The 25,774-nt window shown below is 39.1% G+C and overlaps 1 protein-coding gene across 2 annotated transcripts in view; it reads left to right on the top strand.

Moving 5' to 3' along the window:
* The window catches only part of LOC137162403 (probable acyl-CoA dehydrogenase 6), a 114,681-nt gene extending 97,653 nt beyond the window's left edge, over window positions 1-17,028 (top strand). The window contains exons 5-9 of one of the 2 annotated variants that reach the window (XM_067562188.1): window positions 1,504-1,671; window positions 4,443-4,616; window positions 10,474-10,635; window positions 10,775-10,925; window positions 16,866-17,028. In XM_067562188.1, coding sequence (XP_067418289.1) covers window positions 1,504-1,671; window positions 4,443-4,616; window positions 10,474-10,635; window positions 10,775-10,925; window positions 16,866-16,989 — 779 coding nt within the window. In that variant the 3' untranslated portion in view covers window positions 16,990-17,028. Of the gene's footprint in view, window positions 1-1,503; window positions 1,672-4,442; window positions 4,617-10,473; window positions 10,636-10,774; window positions 10,926-15,819; window positions 16,622-16,865 lie in introns of those variants that run through there. The other variant, XM_067562189.1, reaches the window with a different exon arrangement.
* The last annotated feature ends 8,746 nt before the right edge of the window (window positions 17,029-25,774 follow it).

The raw sequence follows: 25,774 nt of genomic DNA, 5'->3' as shown, positions 1-25,774 counted from the left end.
TTCAATACATAAAACAGCCTGTATCTTGAACAATTAAATGGAATGTGTTTTGCAGAAAAATAATTTGATACATTAGATCTCCAGATGTTGATTGCTACTCCCACAGCCCCTTGCTTCAGGGACCCATGGGAGAGGAACCCACCATGAATTGGTACTGTAGTGGTTGGAAGTGGTGCTGTTTGTGGACACAGTAAACAGATTTACACAGGCCAAGATGGTTAGTTTAGACACACAGCTCTCTTAACAAATTACAGTAGTTCATATGAACTTGTAGAAGTTATAATGGTACAAATTGCTCCTGCAGACAGGGATAATGAGATTATATCTCATGCTGGCTGAAGTTTCTTGGTCAATAAAACCATGTAAAATGTTTCATTTCTTGAATATTTGCTCTGTCAAAAACAGAGATTACACTTTGATTTATGATTTCTAAAGACAAATATATGTCCAGGATCATTATTCAAGGTTACATGTGGGGGTTTAGTCCCAATAACATTAACGGAAATGATACATCTAAATCCCTCTGTACCATCCACCATCGTTTTCTTTCCAGAAAATTGCCTGTGCTTGTAGGAAAGTTCACTGTTATCACCAGTAGTTTTATTTCCAGTAAAAGGAAGTAAATTAACTTTGAAGTAACTAGCTGGAGAAACACTGCACTGACAAATTATTTTAACAAATGTCTTTCTAGTTTAATTAAATCAATATCAGAACTTTCTAAATACGGTTTTAATTTTGGGATGGTGTGGTTCAGATACTTGGTGACTTAAATACTCTGTTTAGTTATGTGTTATTTATCATCTAACTTGATTGGCATAACACACTTGGAATAAAAGAGAAAATCAAAGGTAATCTGTTTTTATTCTTATAGGTCTTTGTTTAACTGAAGAGGGGGAGGAATGCTCAGTGCAGCTGAGGAAGGAAATATGGGTTGCAAAGGAGGCCTTCAGTCACCTCTGTGCTTACCCAGACTTGGGGGAGAGGGGTCTGTTCCCTGGTGTAAGGCTACTATTATATGTACCAGCTGCCAGTAGTTCCAAGTGGCAAGCAAGGATCAATCAGGCATAAGGGAGCCCTGGCCATGTTTACTAAAGTGGCTCTTTTTCACACGAGGTTCCCTTTAGGCAGGGGGAATAGTCCAGTGACAGATGGGCTAACTTTAGGACAGCCTAGATGATCTGGTTCTTCACATTTCTCATTGGTTTCATTTCATTCATCTTCTCCTTTAGATGACCTAAAGTGTAGTAGAGTAGAGTAGTCATTCAAATGTAAAGGTTGTGTGCACACTCCTATTATGGTACCTGATATTTTTTAATCTGAAGTATGACTTAAACAAAGGCAACTGAACAATTACGGTATCTTTAGCATTTGCTTCCACGATTCTCAACAGTTGTTGAGCATTGAGTGAATGCTAGCTATCTGACTGATGTGACTGAGGGACTAACCATACCAATTACACCTGAATCACCTGTTCCCTCTTATTTCACATTTGTTTTTAAATAGATATCAAGACAACAGCAGTAAGAAAAGGTGATGACTATGTTATAAATGGTGGCAAGATGTGGATTACTTCTGGGTGTCAAGCTGACTGGATGTGCCTGCTGGCAAATTCCAGTGAAGGACCTCCCCACCAAAATAAATCTCTTATATGTCTACCAATGAACCTACCTGGTAAAAGCACTGAATTATTTTTCTTACAGTTTTCTTTTTATTGTGTTTTACAGTATGTGTGTCCTCAGTATATGTGTCCTCAAATCAGTGTTACATTAAAGTAACCATGTCACTCTGAAATATTAAATGATAGGCAGTCAAGTGCACCCACAATTCACTGAATAAAGGGATGATCAGAAAGGGACAAAGAGCAGAAATTAAATATTTTGCAGACTTCAGCCTCTGATGTCAAAGCTACTGTAACACAAAGAGTTCTTCTGATTTAAAAAAGTCTATCAATACGCTTGTATTGAAGTAGTTTATAAGTTACTATGGGAATTGATAGGTTAAGTAATTGCCAAGGACAAAATTAATACCTTACAAACATAATTAAAAGCAGATTAAAGTGAAATTCTGAACAATAATATCACAATATCCAGTGTTTTAGTCTTGGAGAGGGTCCACAAAAGCTGTCCTGGTTCCAGTCCTGCCCCACTCCCACCCCACTCCATCTCTGTTCAGCTACATCCAATCCGCAAAATATATTGTGTATTATTTTATCTTTATAATACACATGGAGCGTTGGTGGATAGAAATTGTAAACGTCTGTGTTCATCTTTCATCTTCCAAAAACACTGTTAAACTCTTTTTTTAGTGAGTGAGAATTACTGCACAGAATTTATATTTATATGCTACCAATTAAAAAGTTATCAATATATTCATAGATGCACAAGTTACAAACTTTTTTCTCCATAAGAGCATTTAAAACATATGTATATTTCCAGAGATTAAGTATTTAGTTTTACTAAGTAAATTATTTAAAGTAAGAAGTATTTTTGAACCATAACTGAAAAGACATAGTGACTGAAAGTGTTTATGGTGTAATTTTAAACATACGCCCCTATATGTGAGCACATTTTCACTATTACTATATAATAGTATACAATATTTTATCTGTTGTAAGTTGTTCAATTATTATATTGTGCAATTTTAATAAAAATTATTTTTGTGGACTGTAGCTATACACACAGTACAAGATATTACATATACAATAATACAATAAAGTAGGATGGCATTATATTTATTTGTTATATAAAAATGCATATGGGAGATGGTATTATTTGATTCATAGTGTATAATCGTGTAAATAAAGATTGTGTTTTAATACATAATAAACATAAGGAGAGAGAGTTAAGGTAATTCATTTAACTTTAATTTTGTCATTTTTGTCAGCCATGCAGTTTTACCATTGCAGTAACATGGTGTTTGTCATTTAAAGTTGCACAAGCCACTAATAACTCTGTGGCTAGAGGAGCACAACATTTATTTCAACCCAATCTGGCATCATGTCTACTATGGAGATGAATAACTCGGTAATGCTGAATAAAATTATGGATTTGGGCCCACCTCCTGGAGCAAAACTCATCCGCTCTCTATATGCCAAGGAGGAGTTCTCGTATTGTTTTGGTTTGGCTCTCCTTGTTGGAGTGAGTGAATGATACAGCCTGGCAAATTACCATGTTGGTAAAGAAGAGGCAATTTGAAATTAGATTGTACACATTTTATTTATGTTAGGTGAAATTTCACCACCTAAGACTTATGCACATCTTAAGTGGTTCATTGGCCCATCTCTGCAAGAATAAATTTCACACCTCAGGGAGCACAAGATTAGTTCCTCTGACTTCAGTGGGATTGCTTTTATGACTGATCATCAGTGAGAATAAGGGTTTCAGTGTGGACCAGAACACATTTTCCCCAATGTCTGATGCTTAAACTGCTTTCATAAAAGAGCAATTAATAAAATATCAAGAGTGATACTCTCAAGAGGATTAAGTAATGTGCAATATGCATTTAGATGCCACTCAAGACTACCACAGGCAGAAATGCTTTTTTTTCTCATGTGAAAAGAAAAAAAAAAATTCCTCTGTGCTTATGATACTGTTTGGGGATTAATTTCAAGTGATTTAAATCTTAACGGTCCAGATGCGAAATGGTCACTGCTAGCTGGCAAAAGAAAATGAGAGAATAACTGAAGTTAGTTGTCTTGTATTTTAATATATATGTAATGTGACTTTTTATTTTAATTTCACTGGACAGAGAGAGACAGTTTTGACTAGACAATTACCCCCTTTCAAGAAAAATGCTGTTATTGCAAAATAATACAGGGAAAGGAAAGTCTTGGACTTAATTTCATTAATGCTGAAAATGAGTTGATATGACAACCTGTACATTGTGTGAGACTAAACCACAGATACTTACGAATTCAGAATTGCTCATATAATTAAAAGATAACTCAGAGGTTACAAAATGCACAGATAAAATGTTTGTATTCTTAAATATCTATTACTGGCTTTATTGCAGTGCTGTCACTCAAAAAGTTACATTATTTTCTGCATTTTATACAGTTATAAAATAACACATAAAAGCTAACCTGATATTGCTAGATTTCTAGAGGTCCATTAAAATGAAGGCCATTTCTACTAGCAAATCATTAATTTTTTTAGGATTATGAGAATTCTGATTTGCTCATTAAAAATAGTGGCATTCTAATAGGTAGGGTAGAAATGTTATGGTTTAGGGCACTTTTATTTTTTCTTAAATTTAGGATTTTATTATAGCCTAAGCATGGAAATGTACAAACTTTAGTACAAAACTCTTTCTTTTGTTAAATTTATTTTATTATTATTTATTATTATTTATTTATTATTACACATATTTAAGTATATATTATATATAAAATATACCCTAGATTCTTATTTCCTGTATCCTTCCTAATATATCTTTATTTTTAGGAGTACACATTGCTAAAAAGATAGACAAGATGGGCATGAGATCATCAGACACAGCACAGATCTTTTTCGAAGATGTCAGAGTTCCCAACAAATATCTTATCGGGGAGGAAGGAATGGGCTTTACATACCAGATGTTGCAATTCCAAGAAGAGCGTTTATGGGCAGTAGCTAACAGTAAGTACTCCTGGTAAGAGATAAGACTCACTCTTACAAAATGACTAACAAAATTTACTTTTCTGGTGGTGAATTGCAGTTACCTCTTGTAATTTATTTTTATAAAATTGGTCACAGTCTACACATGGATAACTTTATCTTTGTGTAGATGGAATAAAAATGGAAAGAAAGTAAACTATGGATATTACTAGTGAGGCACAGTGGGGTTTTCATTGTTTGGTTTTTGGTTGATTGTTTTGGGCTTGGGTTTGTTTTTGGGGGGAAGGAGGTTTGTTTGTTTGTTTGTTTTTGTTTGTTTGTTTTTTCCCGGCGCTTTCAGACCGCAGCATGAAGAAAACTGCAAATACGACATTACTGTTTGTGGGGTGCCAGTGGAACAAAAAGTGATCATAATACACATGGAAAATAGCAACCATGGATTTACCATAAGGACCTTCTGAAACTGACTATAATGGAGAAGTTATAATTTTCTGTTTTTTTCTTAAGTGAATGTAGTGGCTGTATAAAGGTGCTATTCTTTAACAGCTCTCCATCTCAAACCCTCTATTTCACCTAGGTACAGGTACACCATGAGCAGTGGTAGGACAAATTTTCTCATGCTGCTCTGCCATTGTGTCTCAACCCTGAACTGGAAGGTCTCTCTTGTGGGGATGAGAGTGTGGCTTAGTTTCTAGACCCATTTAGAGCTTGCTCCTGCTCCAGTTGGAGTCACTGGGAATTTTGCAGAATTTAAGCAGAAGCAAATGGAGGGTTTTCTGTTTGTCTGTTGTTTTTATGGAGCCTCCTTTAAGTTTTGTGGTGGTGGTGGTCTTGTGATGCAGACACTTATTGACTGAGAACTGGATTGTGACAGCTAGCATTTGGACTGTGACAGCTTGCATTTGTTAATACTTTATTAGTGCATAAAGTACTACACAAGTGCTGAGTATTATTAATAATAAACTTAATTTGGATTACCAAACAGTAATCAAATGGTATCAAATTTCAATCACGGTTAACCCAGGACCTATTCAAACCTGTGTCCCTTCACCAGCCTCCTGAAGCATTCACTCTTTTACAATATTTGCATTTTGGTTAGTTTATAGTATTATTTGGCCCACTCTAATAAGATTATCTTTGCTAAAATTTCAAAGTTATGTAAATATATTGTAGGCAGGACTGGTACCTCTGCCTGTTATTAGGGTTGCCCAGCATGCCCATTATATGACACTGTTTTCAGTTGCTTGTAACTTTGTCCACCTTTAATTGTTCAGGCTGAAATTTTACATGCTGGGCATCTGTATTCAGGATCAGTTCTTCTGGGAAATGTCATCCAAAATGGCTCAGCCATTTCTGACAATGAGGCTAGGAAAAAATAGGCTGTTTTCTCCTCTTAAAAACAAGCTAGTGACCTTTTCTTTGAACAGCTGTAGCATCCTCATGCTTTGGAGTGGGGACTTGAAATTTGGTAGGGGGTGGCCTTTGTGTGAGGGATGTGCCTTTTGCCAGCCCCGTGAAAATCTGCCCAAATTAAGCCAAGCGCTAAGCCTCTGAAAAGTCAGAGTTTAAATATGCTCTGTAGAGACTTGCTGGAGCTTCATTCACACTTAATATCTCTAACGATTCCACCATCCCTGAGCATGCTCCAGCCTCCCCTAGTTCCTAGTGCTGACTAGACTGTGCATGCACCATCCCTTCAATGGGCTTGTCTTTACTAGGCTGCTCTGTTGGTGCTGCAGCCATCAATGCAACGGCCTTGATTGAGCGGGTCTGGTGAAGACATGCTCAGTCGATTGCCAACCACTTTTCCTATTGACTCTGGTACTCCACCAGAACGAGAAGCATAAGCTATTTCAAAGACAGAGCATCTCCCATTGACATAGCATAGTGGAGACAGCGTGGCTACTAAACGCAAGGTACATTGACTACAGTTACTTGTGTACATTGCACCAACAGAGCCACTCGTAGACAAGCCCAGAGCAACTGAGCATTCTTCCTCCAGCCCAGAGCTAAAGGGGCAAAACTTGATTTTTCCTGTTTGCCTTATGCTGGCTCTCTGTACAGAGGGGAATTTCATCCAGAGAGTGCAAGAATCATGACTGTGTCTATATCCTCGGCTGGGCGTAACTCCTGCCTCCATCTCCTCAGTCTTGTATATCCACAAAGTCAGTCATGAGCTGTCCCTTACCACTGGGATCAACTGCAGAATTATTTCCATAACAAAGAGAAAGATTTGCTGCTAAAGCTTAAAATACAAAGTATTTTTAAAAAAAAAAGTAAAATAAAAGGAGTCAGGCTGTCACAAAATTCTTCCTGCAGCTATTTGTATCATTCTGCTCTTCTTCCTGTCCCATCAAAATCAAACAGAAGTTTTTTTCTTAATTAATTAGCATGTCATTACACAGCAGTTACCATCTGTCCCTTGTGGATCGTATGCAAAGAAAAGACAGCTTTGTTCCCATTGAAATCTTGTCAAATAATTTTTTAATTTTAATTTGCAGATCTCTCATTTCTGACTAGTTCTCAAAATCACCACAGTAACTGAATAGCTGGGTTTCCCCTCCGCAGGGATGAGTGAACATTCCAACAACTGTCCCGCTGAGAAGGCTACTCAAATTTTAACCACTTTCCTGCCACATAAAAGCAGAAGGGAAGAGAAACTTTGAATTACATCATAGAATCATAGAGTTTAAGGACAGAAGGGACCGGAAGTGTATTCAGCCTGACCTCCTGTGTATCACATTTCACCTAGTTATTCCAGAAATAAGCACAATAACTTCTTGTTTGAAGACATCAAGAGATGGGAAATCCACTACTTTCCTTGGTAGTTTGTTCCAGTGGTTAATCAACCTCACTGTTAAAAATGTGTGCCTTATTTCTAATTAGATTGTCTGGCTTCAGTGTTCAGGCATTGGCACTGGTTCTTGTTATGTCTTACCTCACTACACTAAAGAGCCCTTTAACACCTGTGAAGATACTTATACACTGTAATCAAGTCATTTCTCAATTTGTTCTTTGATAAAATGAACAGATTGAACTCCTTAAGTCTCTCACTGTAAAGCTTTTCTCCAACCCTAGAATCATTTTTGTGGTTCTTTTTTGCACCCTCTCCAATTTGTCACTATCTTTTTAAAAATGTTGACCCAAGCAATGTATGAACTATTTCTGTGTCAGTCTGACCAATGCCATATACAGAGGTAAAATCACTTCCCTACTTCTACTCGTTACTCCTGTTTTGCATCTGTTGTTCTGGCAGGGGCTGATGCTGATTTGAATTGGTGTGTCATAGTCTGTGTGGAGCTTGCTTCTGATGATAAGCTTGGAAAGCTTCTGTTTGAAGGCAGAAGAGGGGGTTCAGGAAATATTTATTTCAGGATGTGGTCCCCATTGGGTATGTGTTGTAATTGTTTGATCATATCCCAAATGGGTTCTCGTGTGGAGTATGGTAGGTGACAACTAAGTGTGTGTGGTGAGAGGGGAGTTTATTTCTGTACTGAAGCAGCTTCTCTTGGGCTATTTGTGTGGCCTCTTCCATGATGCGATCTGCTTCTCTGGTGGAGTGTCCTTGTTCAGTGACAGCAGTTTTAAGTGTGTTAAAGTGTATATCCTGGACTTTCTCCTCAGAGTGTATTCTCTGGTGGCAGATAACAGATTTCTTGGTGCGTTTGAGGTGGTTATTGGGTTTCATTTCTTCTAGTTTAAGGAGAGTTGCAGAAAGACTAGGCATTGGAAGTTATGTTCAGGGGAGCAGATTGTCACACACAGGCCTACTGTAGGATTCTTACACCATGCTTTGAGGCCACTGGACTTTATGGACCAATGGTCTTATCAAGTTTAGTAACTCTTATGTTCCTATATACCGGCTCAGTTCAGAATTCTTGGTTCCTTTAGGTTTAGGTTGACCCAACATGTACGGAAGGTTACATGACAAGAGAAACAGCCAGACAGCAGTGATATGGCTTTGGTGAAATTTCATGCTGAAGAAGAAGGGTATAGACTATACAGAGAAAATGAAAGTTTATTGTTAACATAGGGAAAGATACTTCAGTATCTGTAATTATCATATCTCTAGTAAGATGTACAATCTCTTGCTGTATAAGTATGTTGGCACTAATAACTTTAGTAACATCTCTGTTTTATTTTTATTTGCTGTACATTTATGCTTTGCCATGTTAGTGATATAAGCACTTGCCCTTAAAGGATTCTCTTTATCTATTTCTCTGTGTTTTCAGAGTTAGATCAATTCCTTCAAGTCTTTCTGAACCAAATTAGTTCTTACAAAGTTCCAGATAAATGGAGTTTGTGCATGTTGTAGACACAATATTTGGGCCACAAGGTCATATATGCAAAATAAAGAATTTTCAGATCCTGCTGATTGTAGTTAATAGTTTGCTTTTCCTAGATTTTTATTTGTTTTGTTGGGTTTTTGTGGGGGAGGGGTTGGCAACACCTTACTGACATTGTGAAAGTAATGTTATCTTTTTTTCATTTTCATTCATGCAGTTGCTGAATGTATAATATTGTATAATTCGATTCTTCTTCTTTTTTTTTTAATGGCTGCTCCTTTTAGACAGTACAGCTCCCACACAAAGGGTGAAATTCACTCCTGTTCAGAGAGCCAACACAACAACTATGGACCATTTAAATAGGGCTTACGTGGAATTTACTTGATATATAGGCCTTACCTGGCCATCTGTACCAGTACAAATGTTATCCAAAAATACTATACAACTACAGGGCAAAAAAATTCCATGTTTACTGCACTCCTAAGATTAACATGGCAGACAACCATCGAGTACTATTATGACTCAGTCTAATCCTTTTTCTGTTGCTTTCAATTTTATTATTGTCATTTAAAATTTGTAAATAGCACCATCCATGTGACTGGCACTTTACATAACGTGAAGTTAATGAGGGTCTGCATAGGTGCAGCAATCCTTTTGCATGCAGTCACTCTCAAGATCAGGGCTTAAATTTTTCATATCAAGATAGAACACTGTATGGGAGATGGCAGGGGCAAGAGATTGAGGGAGGGGAGAAAGAATACACAGAATGAGGGGGTTGGTGGGGTGGTACAATATGCGCCTGTAATGCCTATTGGGTCTTGTTTTTATTTTGTGGGTGTATTTTAATGTTTTAAATGTATGTTGTTTTAGAGCGAATTGGAGGATTGATGTTTGAGGGAGTGTGTTGTTTGAGGTCGATAAGGATGACGTATTTGAAGGGTGAGAGGGAGGCTGCATTATGTGCAGGATAAGAGAAGATACTCCAGAGTGTGGGGACAGCATGCAGGCACTTTTTTGGGAAGGGAGCAAAGGGGTCATGGAGGGAGGCAGAACCAGCAGAGCACAAAGTCCACAGAGGAGAGTGATGGGTGACTAATGAAGAGCCTGAACCACGGAGTAATCTTAAAAGTGATGCAGAATGGGATGTAGAATACCTGAAGGAAAGACTGGTGATGAGGCAGGGAAGAAGTTTGGCAGCTGTGCCATCTGGATGGCCTGGAAGGGGTGAGGTGGATGGAGAGAAGGAGGTTACAGAATTCCAGGTAGGAGATTATCGAAGCATGGACTAGAGTACTGGCAGTAGAGATGGAAAAGAAGGTGTTTTTAATATTCCAGATTATAAATACAGTATATACAGTACTTTCTAAAATCTTTCTTCAAGACATATGGGAATGACAGACATTTGCAGGGAATTGAAATTATAAATACCAAATGAGACCCATAAAATAATTCATTTTAGAAAAACTAATTTATTCATTGTACCTATTTTACACAATCTGGGAGAAGAAAAAAGTCTTCCTTTTTAACAAACCACACACACCCCAAAACCTTGGAGTAAAAACAGCTGCTGTTATTTGCTTTGATTCCTGTAGTCCTGGCACCAATGGAAAATGTAATAGAAGAAACTATTGACTACACTCGCCAACGGAAAATATCCAACCAGCCAGTACTGCATAACCAAATAGTGCACTTTCGCCTGGCAGAATTAGCAACTGAGGTGGAACTTCTTCGCTCTCTGCTCTACCAGGCTGTTGGTAAGCTTCCACATTTGGCTTCAGGAATATACTTTTAACATCAAAAACATTTTATGATTGGAAAAATATAAAAAGGGGATTGGGAGCGAAATTTTACTGCAGTCAGTAACTTACTGGAGAACGTGTGCTTTTATTTTAGCTCTCTATATAAGAGGCAAGGATGTGACCAAATTTGCTTCCATGGCTAAACTAAAGGCGGGTCGTCTAGCCCGTGAGCTGACTGATAATTGCCTCCAGTTCTGGGGAGGAATGGGATTCACCAATGAGGTGCTAGTGAGCAGACTTTACAGGTGAGCCACTGTTCGAGAATGTGAAAGGTTTGGACTCTTCTTTAAATAACTTATAGAGTAAATAACGATAAATAAATAAATAAAAATAAATATAAAATATTAATATAAAATAGTAAATAACTATATAGAGTAGTAAAAACCCTACATGGGATGTTTGCTGTTTCCAATTTTGCTGCAGTGTAAATAATCTGGATCAGATCTTCAGTTGATGTGAAGTTCCACTGGAGTTATACCAGCCACAGATCTCTTGCTTTGATTGTCTCTTTCCTGATCCTGCAGTGGGGATCCACAGGCACAGAGTTTATTGGCTCCAATGTGACTTTGCTTGGGTGTTAACAGTCAAGGAACATGGAAGAAGATCCCTTTTGAAGGATCATGGCCTTAAACAGTAATTGTGTGGGTTCATCTACCCACAAGTCTGGTTTGAAGCTCAAGTAAAGGGAGTGGTCACATTTGGTTCCATGTCCTTCTACAGTTCTCTACTAGCCCTATAGGTCTCTCAGGCAGTAGGACCAGAGAGAAAGACATGTCATTGACAGGGTCTTTCCTCGATAGCAAGGGGGTGCGTATCCAAGGTGCTAGGTGCTCCTGACACAAATTACAGAACCAAAATGAAAATGAAACAGCAACAGACCTTGGCCCCCTACAAAACATAAAAATGAATTTCGGAGCCTACCTTTAGATTCCTATTTTTGAAACTCAACACTCCACACAGATCCAACAACCCTTCCCCTAGTCCATCTTAAAATGGTCTTCTCTGGGCAGCCTCTGTGGGGCTAGCTCAGTGATCCTTTCCAAGGCATATGGAGGAATGAGATTCTGCCCGCCGCCGCAGTGCAGCCCCTTGGATGGGGTTTGATAGGTGCAAAGTCTTTGCACTGGCCCTACACGCTAAGTGAATTTCACCTGGAGAGTCTCCATAGGCTTTTAAAAAGGAGCTGCCAAGTTATACACCCTGAATCCACTGACATCCATGCTGAAAATGATGAAAACAGGGAAGAGAAATACTGATTATAAAAATGAGCAAAATTGTAAGGAGAGTATTTTCCATGAGGTGCCAATAATCCTTTAAGCGGAATGCTGGCTCCAGTGTCCCTGCATTTTTCTGGAGGATGTTTCAAGTCTATATGCCAAGTAAAGTTATTGCTGTATGCACTGTTTCGTAAACAAAACATGGATTTTAAATTCTTCTGCTTATAGTAGCTTTCAGCGTACATATCAATACTCATAATAAGATGCCAAATAAAGTGTTAGTGGAATCAGTGTTTCGATCAGTCAAGATGTTGATAAATATACCATTTCTGTGTAAAGTGCCAACAGGTAAACTGAAAAAATGGACATTATACAAAGTTTACTTCTTTATACCACATTACTTTGTTTCTAGAAATAAAGCTTTTGAAGTACTTTTACTAAAAAGTACATCAGAGCACAGGACATAAACTGTCAACAGTTTCATTGCTAACAACCTCTTCTGTTAAACCAAAGCAACAGAAAAAGGAAAATGCTGTTTAAACATATCTGATCTAAAACTGCTGTCCCTTTATGGGAAAGACTGTAGAACTACTGTTTCAGAGAGGCAAGGTTGATGTGGGCTGGCTGAAAAAGAGAGCGCTGATGTGTTGACCACAGAGTGGTGATGTGGCAATTTCCCCAGCTGGGAGCATTGTAAGTGCTTCATTCCCCAGAGCATCTTTTTGCACGCTTCCTGCCCTTTTCAGAACATGCTGCTATTGGCAGTTGTGCTGTAATATATATGTGTGGGACTGGGGAGTGTGCCTCAGGAGTAGGATTTATGTGCAGGATGGAAATAAATCTCATACATTTGTATTGGTTTGATTTGTCCTCCGAACTTGTGGTTTTGCCACTATTGCTACTTCTGGGAGCACCCGTCTGATTCTGTGACATGGCTGTTCTGGGCCCATTCCAGGATAGCTAAGAAGCAGACTAGTGTAGTCATGTATTTGCTCCCCATCTGGCAAATCCAGATCATTTCCTATTGGTATCCAGCTTGTGCCTGCCATCTAATATAAAAAAACCCAGATCCTTGCCATCTCAAAAGAAAAATCATTATAAAGAGACTTAAATAGTGAAGTTCAAACTCCAGAATTTTGTTATGAACTAATATAATTCCATGGTTGGGTAATCATAGTCACCAGGAGGGTGAAGTAAGAATATCACCTAAAAGAACAAACACAAGATTAATCTGTGATCCCTGGTAATCTCTAGTTATAACGAAGCAGCCAGTCTCTTAATATTAGCTCTTCCTTTTACTCAGACTTTGCTGTAATCGGTTCACATCACTGTGACGTTTGTATAGCAGCAAGCAGCTGTTACTTTAACTGCTCGACGTGTCCATTCAGTCATACCATGAAAATTATTTTGCAGCATAATTCTTAGTAAGCTTCCAAGGACATGACACACAGGTCAGTCTGCTATTACTTCAGCAAGTATCATGCACTGTGGTAACTGTTCAATACATTCAACTTCAAAATTGCTTAACAGTGTTGGGAGTTTTAACTAGACTACAAACCTGTCTGCCAAGTTGTTTTATTAACTGCTATTATCTTCAGAGGGGTAGCCGTGTTAGTCTGTATACAGCAAAAACAACGAGAGTCCTGTAGCACCTTAAAAACTAACAAATTTAATATCTGCAGGCATAAGCTTTCGTGGGCTGCAATCTACTTCATCAGATGCATGAAGTGGAAATCACAGATAAGAGGCATATATATACATCCAAGGGTAAGAGATAACAATGGGGAGGGCAAGTGCTAACAAAGTCAGTTCAGTTAGAGTAGATGAGGCATATTCACAACCGTTGATTAGAAGGTGAGAATGTGTGAACAGAGACAATTACTTCTTGTAATGAGAGAACCATTCCAAGTCCCTATTCAGACCCAGTCTGATTGTGTCAAGTTTGCATATGAGTTCCAGCTCTGCAGTTTCTCGCTGAAGTCTGTTTTTGAAGTTTTTTGTAGAAGTATGGCAACTTTCAAGTCAGTGACAGAGTGTCCTGGGAGGTTGAAGTGCTCTCCGACTGGTTTATGGATGTTACCATTTTTTATGTCTGATTTGTATCCATTTATTCTTTTGCGTAGTGACAGTCTGGTTTGGCCAATGTACATGGCAGAGGGGCATTGCTGGCACATGATGGCATATATTACATTAGTAAATGTGTAAGTGAGTGAGCTCCTGATGGTGCAGCTGATGTGGTTAGGACCTGTGATGGTGTCACTAGAGTCAACGTGCGAGCACGTTCTCACCTAAGCCACGGTTGTGAATAGGCCTCATCTACTCTAACTGAACTGACTTTGTTAGCAGTTGCCTTCCCCATTGTTATGTCTCTTACCTTTGGATGTATATATATATCTCCTATCTGTGGTTTCCACTTCATGCATCTGACAAAGTGGGTTGCAGCCCATGAAAGCTTATGCCCGCAGAAATTTATTAGTCTTTAAGGTGCTACGGGACTCTCGTTGTTTTTGTTATTATTTTAGATCAATAAACCTTAAGTCATTTGTTCTACACAAGTATTTCTGAAGTATAGAGTTTTCTGAAGAAGAAATTAATGAAGGCTAGTTACCACCCCTGCCGACACACCTAGCTGATTTTATATAATACATTTCCCATATGTTTCATTTCTTATATTTCAGTGTTTATTAAATAAGAGATAAAAGGATTTTCTTTTCTTTTCTTTTTGGGGATGGGGAGAGAGGAGGAGAAAATCAGTTTCGCTCACCGACTCTAGAGATTTTGATTGTTTCATGGAAACATCCACATTTTATATGGGCAGACATCTTCCATATATATTACATATTTGGATATTCAACAAATTTAGATTTCATTTTAATATAACATGTTTTCTAGCTTGTCAGTGACTCAGTAATTTGCTTTATTAGAAACTATTTACATTTGTAAAGGGTTATGATCAACTTGAAATCTAGTCAAGTTACAAAAAATAAGATTTTTATAGTAGTTTTAAGTATTATAAATTATCTCTGACTTCTGCCAACTGTTATGATGTTGCAATCTCACATTTCTGCTTCTTAAATGTTTTCCTTCCTCGGTTGCTATGTGTAAAATCCAAGCAATCACCAGGGGAAACTGATTATTGGCTGTGCATGTGAAACAGGTCAAATCGGGGGCATACGCAAGGGGGAACAAGCAGGGGCAGGGGCAGGGCTCCCCCCACCCCAGTCAGCAGGAGCACAGAACTTCGGTGCCTGGGCAAGGAGAGCGAGCTCCTCCTGCCCCAGGCTGGGGTGAGAAATGACAGCTCCTCTGGACCTGGGGGCTGGTGGCTGTGGGCAGGGTGAGGGAGAGCCAGCTCCTCTGGCCGCCTGGAGAAGGGGAAGAGAGCCAGCTCCAGCAGCTGTGGGGTTGGAGAGTGGGGAGAGCCAGCTTCACCATCCAGGGAGCTGCATGGCGGGGGGCAGGAGGAGAAGCAGCTTCTCCGGCCATGGGGGGTACTTCTGTGCCCTTCCAAAAGCAGACAAATTTTTATTCCTGTGCATGCCCTTTGGTAAAATGACTGTAAATGGTGTTGCGAAATGTGCAAAGTTGGGGAAAACCAAGAGATTTATTTTTCTCAAATATCTTTGTTATTGCAGTGTGAAGTTTTAGTAGTAATAATAGTAGATAAAAATTATGCAGATGTGTGATTTTTAAGTTATTACTTTGAATAACAAAGCATTTGCTGTCACTATCAATTTGTTTTGTTAGAGAATGTTTAAAACCTCAGTGTAACTTTTTATGTTGTTTTTCAAACTGACCATAAATACATCTGATCTAGAATGACTCTGAGTAATTCATTCTTCCGTTGATATGCTTTTGATTGCCACAATGACATGATTGAATTGAGGAGTGGTAGTTTAGCAGAACCATTTTTTTTCCCCAGAGAAAATCAAATTTACAAAGAAAATAGCAAAGAGAGAGGGCACGGTGGTTTACAGCCTGAGTATCTGTGAGAATTTAGGCTTTGCTGGTGAGTATGGCTCAGTGGTGTAAAGACCAGCTTTTCAATTAATATCGCTGAAACCACTCACTCAGAAGTAGGTAGGGTTAGAGTGGCCCTTCCAGGTAGATAAAGTGAGTAAAAGTAAGGCCTTAAAAATAAAGTCTTGTCGGATCTGGGTGGATGTTAGAGACCATGATGTTTTTTAAGAGGTATTTACTCTGAAGTCATTGTGCAAAAATGCCTTCCCCCACTGTTCTGCAATACTCTCGCTGCTGGATGATTGTGATCCTTCGCTACAGAGATCACTGAAATTCAGTGTAACAGACTACACCAAATTTCTGAAAAGTTTAAAGGTGCAAGATGTCTTTTCTCTCTAGAACTACTCATTCACACCTTCCACCCCCAGCAGACATATTTCCAGAGAAGAGATGGATCATAGTTCATTTTGTAAGGTGGCAGCCTTCATAGTGGTGAGCATGGAGATTTCAAGCATCAGCCTAACAAACTTGGACAGTCCAAACAAACAGTGTAGATAGACAATGAAACACCAGACTGCTCTTTAAAGGTTTCTCTGGCAGATTTTTAAAGCTGTAAAAAGGTAATAAAGAGAGAAAAACTTTGTAAGTTTTAATTTGATGGGGAAACAAAATTACTGAAATTCAGAGCTAACATTACACTTGAAGAAAATTGCATTTCCAAACGTCAGCTATATCTGAAGCAATCCTGTGGGTTTGTTTTTTTTTTAAACAACCTGCAAAGGTTCCCTCACTCTGATTGATGTGTACGTGCAATATTAACTAAGGTTTTGTCTAGGATACATGTACACTTCTAAAGCTAGAGTACGTTTCATTGTAATAAAACCAGAGGAAAAGTAGCTTTGTTGTAACTACATATGGGGGGGGACGGGATGGGAAATATTTCAGTTCAACATGACTTTTCTGATAATGTATCATACAAATGTTTTCCCCCGTTCTTTGTCTCTGCAGAGACTCAAGATTACTGTCAATAGGAGCTGGTGCAGATGAAGTCATGCTTTCCATTATATGCAAATATATGGAAATTCTTCCACAGAAGAAGTTAACACCGAGCAAAATCACATCTTTTCAGTGAAAATTCATGAGAGATATATAGTGTATTGATTACATATTGAAAGAAAACCTAAACCACAGTAAAACTGAGAATTCTACCAGTAGTGTAATTAAGCAAATTTTAAAGTAAAACTGCACTGAACACCCACCTTATCCTCTGTTGGAGGCTTGCAATATAGCAATGCAGTCCTGGTCCACACCTAGGGCTTCTAGGCACCACAATAATATAATATCTTAATTTTTGCCTCATTTCTTAAACTTATAAGCAGTCTCTTACATACTCAACTACTGGAACAGTAATTCTGCTCTCCTTCATTCATCTATAGCTGCCACAACTTTCACTTGTATTATGCAATGATTAATAGCTCACACACTGCAAAAAGTGGATCTACATGAAGTTCATTCATTTTGAACAGTGGCCATAAGTCTGGTGATATTGCCTTACAACACCTAGTCCTTAGCTAAATTGTTACAGTATGCAATCAAACCAGGGAAGTTCTACTGCTCAGGAGATCATACTAGATGATTCCCCCCCCCCCCCCCCCCCGGGGGACTTGATAGCAGCCTTCAACTACCTGAAGGGGGTTCCAAATAGGATGGAACTAGGCTGTTCTCAGTGGTGGCAGATGACAGAACAAGGAACAATGTTCTCAAGTTGCAGTGGGGGAGATCTAGGTTGGATAGTAGGAAAAAGCTTTTTCGCTTGGAGGGTGATGAAGCACTGTAATGGGTTACCTAGGGAGGTGGTAGAATCTCCATCGTTAGAGGTTTTTAAGGCCTGGTTTGACAAAGCCCTGGCTGAGATGATTTAGTTGTGATTGGTCCTGCTTTGAGCAGGGGGTTGAACTAGATGACCTCTGAGGTCCCTCCCATATTTTATGATTCTATGATTCTGACCTTGGAATCTATGATTAACAGCAATTTACATTGGTTAGGGCCTAAATACCAAATAGTCAATACTTTTTTTTTACATTTTTCTCTAAATGTATCAGGCCATTAATATTTACTCATTTTGAATGTTGATTCATCAATGTCAGTTACACTCACTGGAATTATTTAAACTTGATTAAATTTGTTTCAGAGTATTGTAAGTTGTAATTGCTTTAAAGTACAAATGTATGACAAATGAAATTTGATTGGACAATGAGCATAATTAGTTACAGAAGTCCCTGCCATGAAATGTACAGCTGCTTGCGATAAATGTAAAGTTTAGTTTTACACTATGCCTTACATTGAATAAAAATTAGTCCTTACATTTACTTCAACCTTTGACTTCGGTCATTCTTCCCACCACTTTTACATGAGAACAAAGCTTTTTAAATTAAAATATATGAAAAGATCACAGCTGTCAAAACCATTTTACTGCCAAAAAAAGATGCTTTTGATGGGATTACTCCTTATTAACATGGAGAATTTTCAGTTTACTGATAAATAATAAAGTATGTATTAAGGAGCCTCCACAGCACTGCAGGGTTAATTCTTTAAAGTAGATACAAGCGTTATGAAAGCTAATATAAAAGTACATTGCAACTTGAGATACTTGTATTGCTGGTACAGTAAAATATAATTTGCATTAAGTGGTAGTCATTTTAAACTACTAACTTAAAAAAACCCCAACATCCACAGCAATTGCATTTAGAGACAAAAGCAAAGATAATTATAATATACTTTGTAGAACTGTGTGAATAACAGACATTTTGGTTTGCTGGCAGTTCTGAAAACTTAAAAGAAAAAAAAAAGTCATTTTGAGGTGAACCAAACATTTTTGTTTGACCCAGAAAAAAAAAGTTGCATTTAACATTTGATTTTTTAATCAAATTAAAAGACATTTCAACTAGTTTTAAATTGAAAATGTTTAGCTTAAAAAATGTCAGAACAAAACTGATTTTTTTTAACCAAAACAATTCACTGAAATCAACCCAAATTCACAAAGTGTTGTGGTCAACCCAAATCTGCACTTTTCACCAATAGTTTTGGTTGAAAAATGTTACTCAGCTCTAATATTTGTGCATTTACAAACTACTAGCAAATGCACTAAAGTTTTCATCTAGCATCCACCTCTGCAGTAGGTAAATGCAGAGTATTTTATAACCATAAGACCATCTCATAGCATTCAAATACTTGCTGATATATGGAGTGACTAACATTCTTGGTATGAATTATAAAGTGTTCTAAATAATTATATTCTGTTGTAGCTAAAGCTATCCAAAGGTCAATGCTTATTTCTGAGGGGTGCTAATTTCAATGGAATAAATGGGCCCAGAAAGTCACAGGTGTTAGTGACCTTGTCATTGTATAACACTACACAGTTAAAGATGGTTTAGGCCAGGGTTTTGTGTAAAGATCTCATCCATCATGGCAACAACCACCATTAAAAAGCTAATCTTTTATTAAAGATACAGAAAAAGGAAATGATAAGAGATTTGCAATGTAAAGTATTAAGTGAGCTTTTCATTTTAACACTATCCCTTTCCATGTAGCTGTAGACAATTTAATAGAAAAAGCACCTGGCTTGACAATCTTTTAGATGATATTAAAGACTGTAACAACTGTCCTTTTAGGGAAAAAAGGTTAGCTGAGATGAGAGTGGATCTATAAAAGTCTGATCCTATTTGAAGACAAAACACACACAAAAGAGGAGAAAAACAATGATAGAAAATACAACTTCTGTCTCTGGTGCGGACTTTTACTTGCAATCGTGCTGCTGAAGAAATACATGTACAGCATACAGTCTTATCAAGGCATTCTGACAACTTTTAGCAACATAAGGTTGTTAGGGCATTGTTCTTGATTATCTCTGGCTTTACCACAGTGCCAGTTGCAGTTGTTTGGGTGGCTAAGCCAGACTCTTATTAAACAAAAAAACAGAAAGAGAAGGAAAAAGAACAAACAAGATAAGGAGTAAGAGCAGGAACCCAAGTATTACATTCCAGCTGGTGGTCAGGATTTAGTCAGAGCTGGTGGAAGTGACAATATCCTCTAGGTTTCCTCTGTGGGCTGGGTTGATCAGGACATCTCTCATGCTCAAGATAATGAAGAACCAGTGCTATCACAATGAATCCTGAGTTCCGAGAAAACTGTGAAGGTGGCAGTCAGGGTGGTGAAACTCACTCCTTTCAGTCCACCTACCTTCCACCATTGTGATTCCCTCCAAAGTCTTTTAAGCAACTGAAAAGGGGGTAATGAGAAGACTAGCCCATCTACTCATTATTTTGTCCACCAGCTTAGGTCTAGTTTTTTAACACCAATTTTGGTCCATTTCTTATTCCATTTGCTTTTTCTTACCTATCAGCACTTTAGCAATCCTTGGGTGATACAAGGATACCTTTTTGTTTGGACTAATTCAATCTAACTGCTGCTGACTTTGCAAAGTAATTTTATGTTAACAGACTGAGTTGGACTTTTGTTACCTTGAACAACTTACGTGTCCAGGCCTCTGCACAACAGGAGCTGCAATGCATAGTCTCCCCCAAATAGTCTGATCTACACAGTGAAATATTCCTCCGGAAGAGGTAAGAGGTAATTCCATTTCTATAGCAGTTCTGTCTCAACCTTTTCCAAATGAATGGCTGGTATTCTGAGTCACGTCTTCACACTGTACATTTATGTCTGTTAAAAGACCAACACTTCATCCACTGTTCATATTTATAATTTAACACACACTGGTAAAACCTATTGAAACACATAGTTTGTAACTTAGTCTTCTACATGAGCTGCACTATCTTAACTGTAGTCCGGCCCAATAATTTCAGGCTATGAGAGATATCAAAATAACCTATAGCCATTAAATTTGAGGTGCTACAGTGGGATTAAAAATACACGTACCCTTTTCACAACTCATTTCTCAGAGATTCAAGTCCATTGTTTAAAGTAGCCCGTACTGATGCTATGGAAATGGAGTACCAGAAATCTCTGGTTGGAGAGAGGAAAGCCATCAAGTTCTCATGCATTCCAAGGAATCAGGCCAGCCTTGTACTGTACTACTGCTACAAAATTGTTTTTTTCTGATACAGCATATTTAGGAGTTAGGCAAACATAACAGATTAAAGGAATTTGTTTTTTCCCTTCTTCACATTTTACTGTTCCTTTCTATTTAAAGATAGCCTCATTTTCTCCAAAGATTGTTTCTGCATTTGATGTATCAGATCTGTTTTGCCTGGAAAACTCATGAGGTTGATATCAGAAAAGGCTAAAACCTGAGCTACAGTTTTCCCAGACAGCAAGAGCTAAGGAAGTTGAGTCTCTCATAGACATACCTTTTACTCAACTGTTTGAGGTTTAAAACCTACACCTCAGAATCCTGTCAATTTTAAGACAATCTAAGACAATCAAATAGAAGCATATTTTATTAGCTGAAGATTCCCACAAAGGCTGAGTAAGGACAAGGATAAACACTGTAAAGCAGTATTAGGCCGGATGTAGACTTTTGTCAACCAAAGTCAGCTTTTTGCACCAAAACGGTGGTGTACACACTGCAATCTCCCCCTCCCCCCAACCAACTCCCCTGGTTTTCTGACAAAACAAAACCACCTTCACGACAGGAGTAGAGCTTTTTGCGCCAAACTTTTAGCAACAAAGTGTCAGTGTAGACATCACGCTTGGTTCTGTCGTGGTAAATGGCCTCCAGGAAGAGTCCCACAGTGCCCATCCTGACTGCTCTGGCCATCAGTTTGCATTCACTGCCCTACAGGCATCCGCCCTGTCCCTTTAAAGTCTTGGGAATTTTTGAAATTCCACATCCTGCTTGGTCGGTGTGGAGAGCTCAGATCTCATCTTCCCAGCTGACCATGGTGGCTCCACACACTAAATGCTCTCTTGCTTGGAGCACACCGGAGCTTCTGGATCTGATTGGCATTTGGGGAGAGAAGACTGTGCAGTCCCAGCTCCACTCCAGCCAAAGGAACTTCAATACATACGGTCAAATTTCTCATTTAATGGCGGAGTAGGGTGTGAAGTCTTGCACCCCCATGTTACCCTTAGAGTATGATCATGTATTATCTAATGCAAAGTATGTCACATTAGATGTCTTTGGAATGCTCATGAGGTACTGATCATTATTCTTATAGTAGTATGTTGGTTGCAGTTTCATGTGTATAGTTATGAGACTACACTATGTAATATTCCCAAAGATGTGTCCTCATGGCTTAAAACATGTCCAGGCAAAACTCTCCAAGAGCATAGGGTCAGTTTGCACCCCATCAAGGTGTGTATAGGACAAACCCAGCTCAGCCTTCCAGGAACAAAGAACTGGCCTGGGCATCAATGGAGGATCAATTGGACTCTCAAGTAAATTACTTCCCTTCCCTTGGTGAGTTTGGAACCATGATGAGACGATGGTCACTGACACAGGACATGAACAAGTCTATATAAGGACATTGTTTGTCACCTGACCTGGGGGGGGGGGGGGGAGGGGAAGCCCCAGAGGGAAGAAGGATTATAATACAAAAAAAAAAAAATTTTGCCATGCTCCCTCTCTTCCACCTCCATCTACAAACACCACCAGGCAACTGAAGTACTGACCAAAGGGGAGAGCCTGGCCGAAGGGAAACCAGCCATCTTGTGGTATCACCTAAATTTGTAAGGTTGATTAAACTTAACTTAGAATGCGTTTTGCTTTTATTTCTTTTGACCAAATCTGATTTATGCTTTAATTTATAATCATGTAAAATCCTTCCGTAGTTAATAAATTTGTTTGTTTGCTCTGTTTAAAGCAGTGCATTTGGTTTGAAATGTGCTGGAGATGCCACTTGGAATAACAAGGCTGGTGCATATCAATTTCTTTGTTAAGTTGATGAATTTATAGGAATTTACCTTGTTCAGTGGGCATAACTAGACATTGCAAGACAGAGGTTCCTAGGGTTGCATCTGGGATTGGGGTATTTGCTAGTGTCATTCTGTTGTATAATCTAAGAAATGGCTGGCTAGAATACACACTGGGTTGGGAGCAACTTACATGCTGGAGGTTGTATGTGAACAGCCCAGGAGTGGGGGTTCTCACAGCAGAACTGCATAATACGGCTCCAGGAGTGGGGGATTACGATGACACAGCAATTCACCAGTCCAGATTGCACCAGGGGAACATCACAAAGGGCTATGAACGGGACATGCTGCAGTGCCATGCGAAAATCAAGCTCTGGCAGGGGTACCAAAAGGCTAGGGAGTAAGAACGTCACTCTGATGCAGAGCCAAAGACCTGCCGCTTCTCTAAGGAGCTGGAAGGTATCCTTAGTAGCGACCCCACCTCCATCACCAAGAGACCCGTGGACACTTCCGCACAGCCAGAGGCAGCAGATACAGGACTCAACCCCAATGAAGAAGTCATGTACAAGGAGGTAGAATTGGCAGATGGTGCAGAGCAGGGGACCGTGTCGTTTGCGGACATGGGGAGCCAGGACCTCTTCTCAACCACCAAGGGTTTGAACCAGGCCCAGCCCTCCGGCATGCAGGCTGCAGGCGAGGGGGGCTCTGGTAAGTGATTTTTTTGAGCTGATGCTGCTCGGTTACATGAGGTACAACTGTCCTTTGCTTTGTTGCATTATGCAGGTGGTTGAAGGGATAGAAATGCACAACAGTAGCTGTGTTTGCATGTGCTTCCCATTCCCCTGTACAGCTAAGCAGTGCGGTGGAAAAGTGTCTTAATACACACTGGTTTTTCACAGGAACCCTCCAGAGAGATCTCTAGAAACTTTCCTGGAGGTACTCGCCAATCCTCTGCAGGAGATTCTCAGCAGAGCTGCTTTGTTTCTTCCCCCATTGTAGGAAACTTTATCGTGCCAATCGGCAATCACTTGTGCAGGGACCAAAGCAACACCCAGGTGAGCAGGTTCGAAGCTGCTCACATGGAGAAGATGCAGATGCTCCGTGAATGCAAACAGTAACTGGTGTTTGTTTGCATGGCACACAGCCGATGTGGTGCCTCAGATTCCTGTTCCAACTGAGAGCTCATGATATACTGCATGACCAGCTGTGATGTGTTGAAAACACTGACAACAACAGTGCAGGATCCATCCTTTCAGATGGAGAGGGCGAGCACACAGGAAACTGGGGCTGTTGAAAAATGCCAGAAAACGCAGTTGGAAACCCCTGGGATGAGACGGAAATTACCGCATCATGGGACGTTGAGCCCAAACCTATGATGCATTGCGATCCTCTCCACCTTTCCACAACTCCTAGCGGCACAAGGTGGCGCGTGCACAGTGGGCTACACCGTGGGCGAGTACCCACAGTCTACTGCTCTCACCATCGATGCTAGAGCACTATCTGTGGATGTGCTTTGGTGACAATGAGTGCTGAATGGACAGGCACAAGTGTTGTAATAATATCGCTTTTTGATCATCACTGTAACATGCATCGACAACACTTCCTAGTTTAGACTAGACCTTAGTGCGTACATTGGTGTTAGTGCAACACTTCTGGGCAAGGGCAGAAAATAAGCATACCAATATTTGTTCAAGAATAGCTCCATTATGCTGAAATGTTGCATAAGCATAATGGCCATATTGGTAGTTGTATGGACTTAGCAGCAAGGGGAAAAAGTGTTTTTGTAGTGAAATTTGTGTCTCTGAGGCTGAACAGCAGCAAGAGAGGGGAGGAAGGCAGGTATATTAGCCCTAAAATGATAAAAGACCTTTTCCCTCTAAGTTCCCTCAGGTCAACTAAAAACACCTGAGTCCTGTTAAGGGCTGCCTGAGACCTTAAAAAAATCCCTCCTCTGGAGAGAAAGGGGGAGGAGAGAAGTCTCCCTTATAAGAAAGAGAGCAGCCTAACTGAATACCTGTTTAGGGGAAGGATTGGCAGCCCAGGGCAGGAAAAAATTTAATTTAAATTTGTTTCTTTCATTTACTGGCAGAGTACTCCTGGGAGCATGGCCCAAGGCCTATCTTGAAAATATTGATAAATAAGCACAAAGGGGGAAGACACTGTCCCCAGAATGGAGCTTATTTACTCTGATCAGGAGGCAAAAAAATCTGGAGGTTAAATGCAATGTATCTGCCTTAATGCTTGTAGTGTCCGCTTTTTTTTTTTTTTTTTGGGGGGGGCAGGGGAGGGTAATATTCACTCCCAAAGACTAAAGTATCTACAAACAGAATAGTGAGTGCACTTCGATTTCTGACGGCACATTTGTTAAAATGGAGGGTTCCTTGGCTAGAGGGTCACTGCAATATACCTATAGTGACACAAACAGCAATTCTTCAGAGGAGGAGGAGGAGGAGTTACATACGAGTCAGTGTTTCAAACACATTGTTTATAGACATTTTCTTAGATGTTTGACAGCCAAAAATTTTCAAGTCTACTAGAACTATAGTAATTAGTTCTTTTGTGGACTATCTAGAACTAATTCTCTTCAAACATGGTAGATAAATACACAATGCTGAATATGGATTATAATAGTCACTAGCCACCACACTCATACTAGTCTGATACTTAAGGATTCATCATGCACCTCAGGTTACCAGCTGTTTAATAGTTAGGTTTTCCAAACAGGTGTAGCTGCATAATTAAATGGTGATTTTTAAAATACTGAATACTGACTAACGCTATTTTAAAAGAGGTTTTTTCAACAGTGCTGAATATTTTATGCTAGGAAAGACGACAAAAGATAGATCACAAATTTGTTCCATTTTCAAGAACAAATCCATGTGGTAAAAAAAATACTGCAGACATGCTTTATTTGTTACTTTGTAATGGGGTAATACTACAAGTCATGACAACATATTGCACTTAATGATTCTAGAAAATTTAGACAAGGCATAAGTTTTCTTTTAGCTAAAAGGTCAATCTCTAGAAAATGGTTTCTATTTTGTATG

The sequence above is a fragment of the Emydura macquarii genome, unplaced genomic scaffold (assembly GCF_026122565.2).
Source record: "Emydura macquarii macquarii isolate MOO-44397 ecotype Brisbane River unplaced genomic scaffold, CSIRO-AGI_Emac_v2 contig_2422, whole genome shotgun sequence".
Classification (NCBI taxonomy): domain Eukaryota; kingdom Metazoa; phylum Chordata; order Testudines; family Chelidae; genus Emydura; species Emydura macquarii.
Note: the sequence above shows the minus strand (reverse complement) of the source record. Positions and strands in the feature narration are given on the sequence as shown.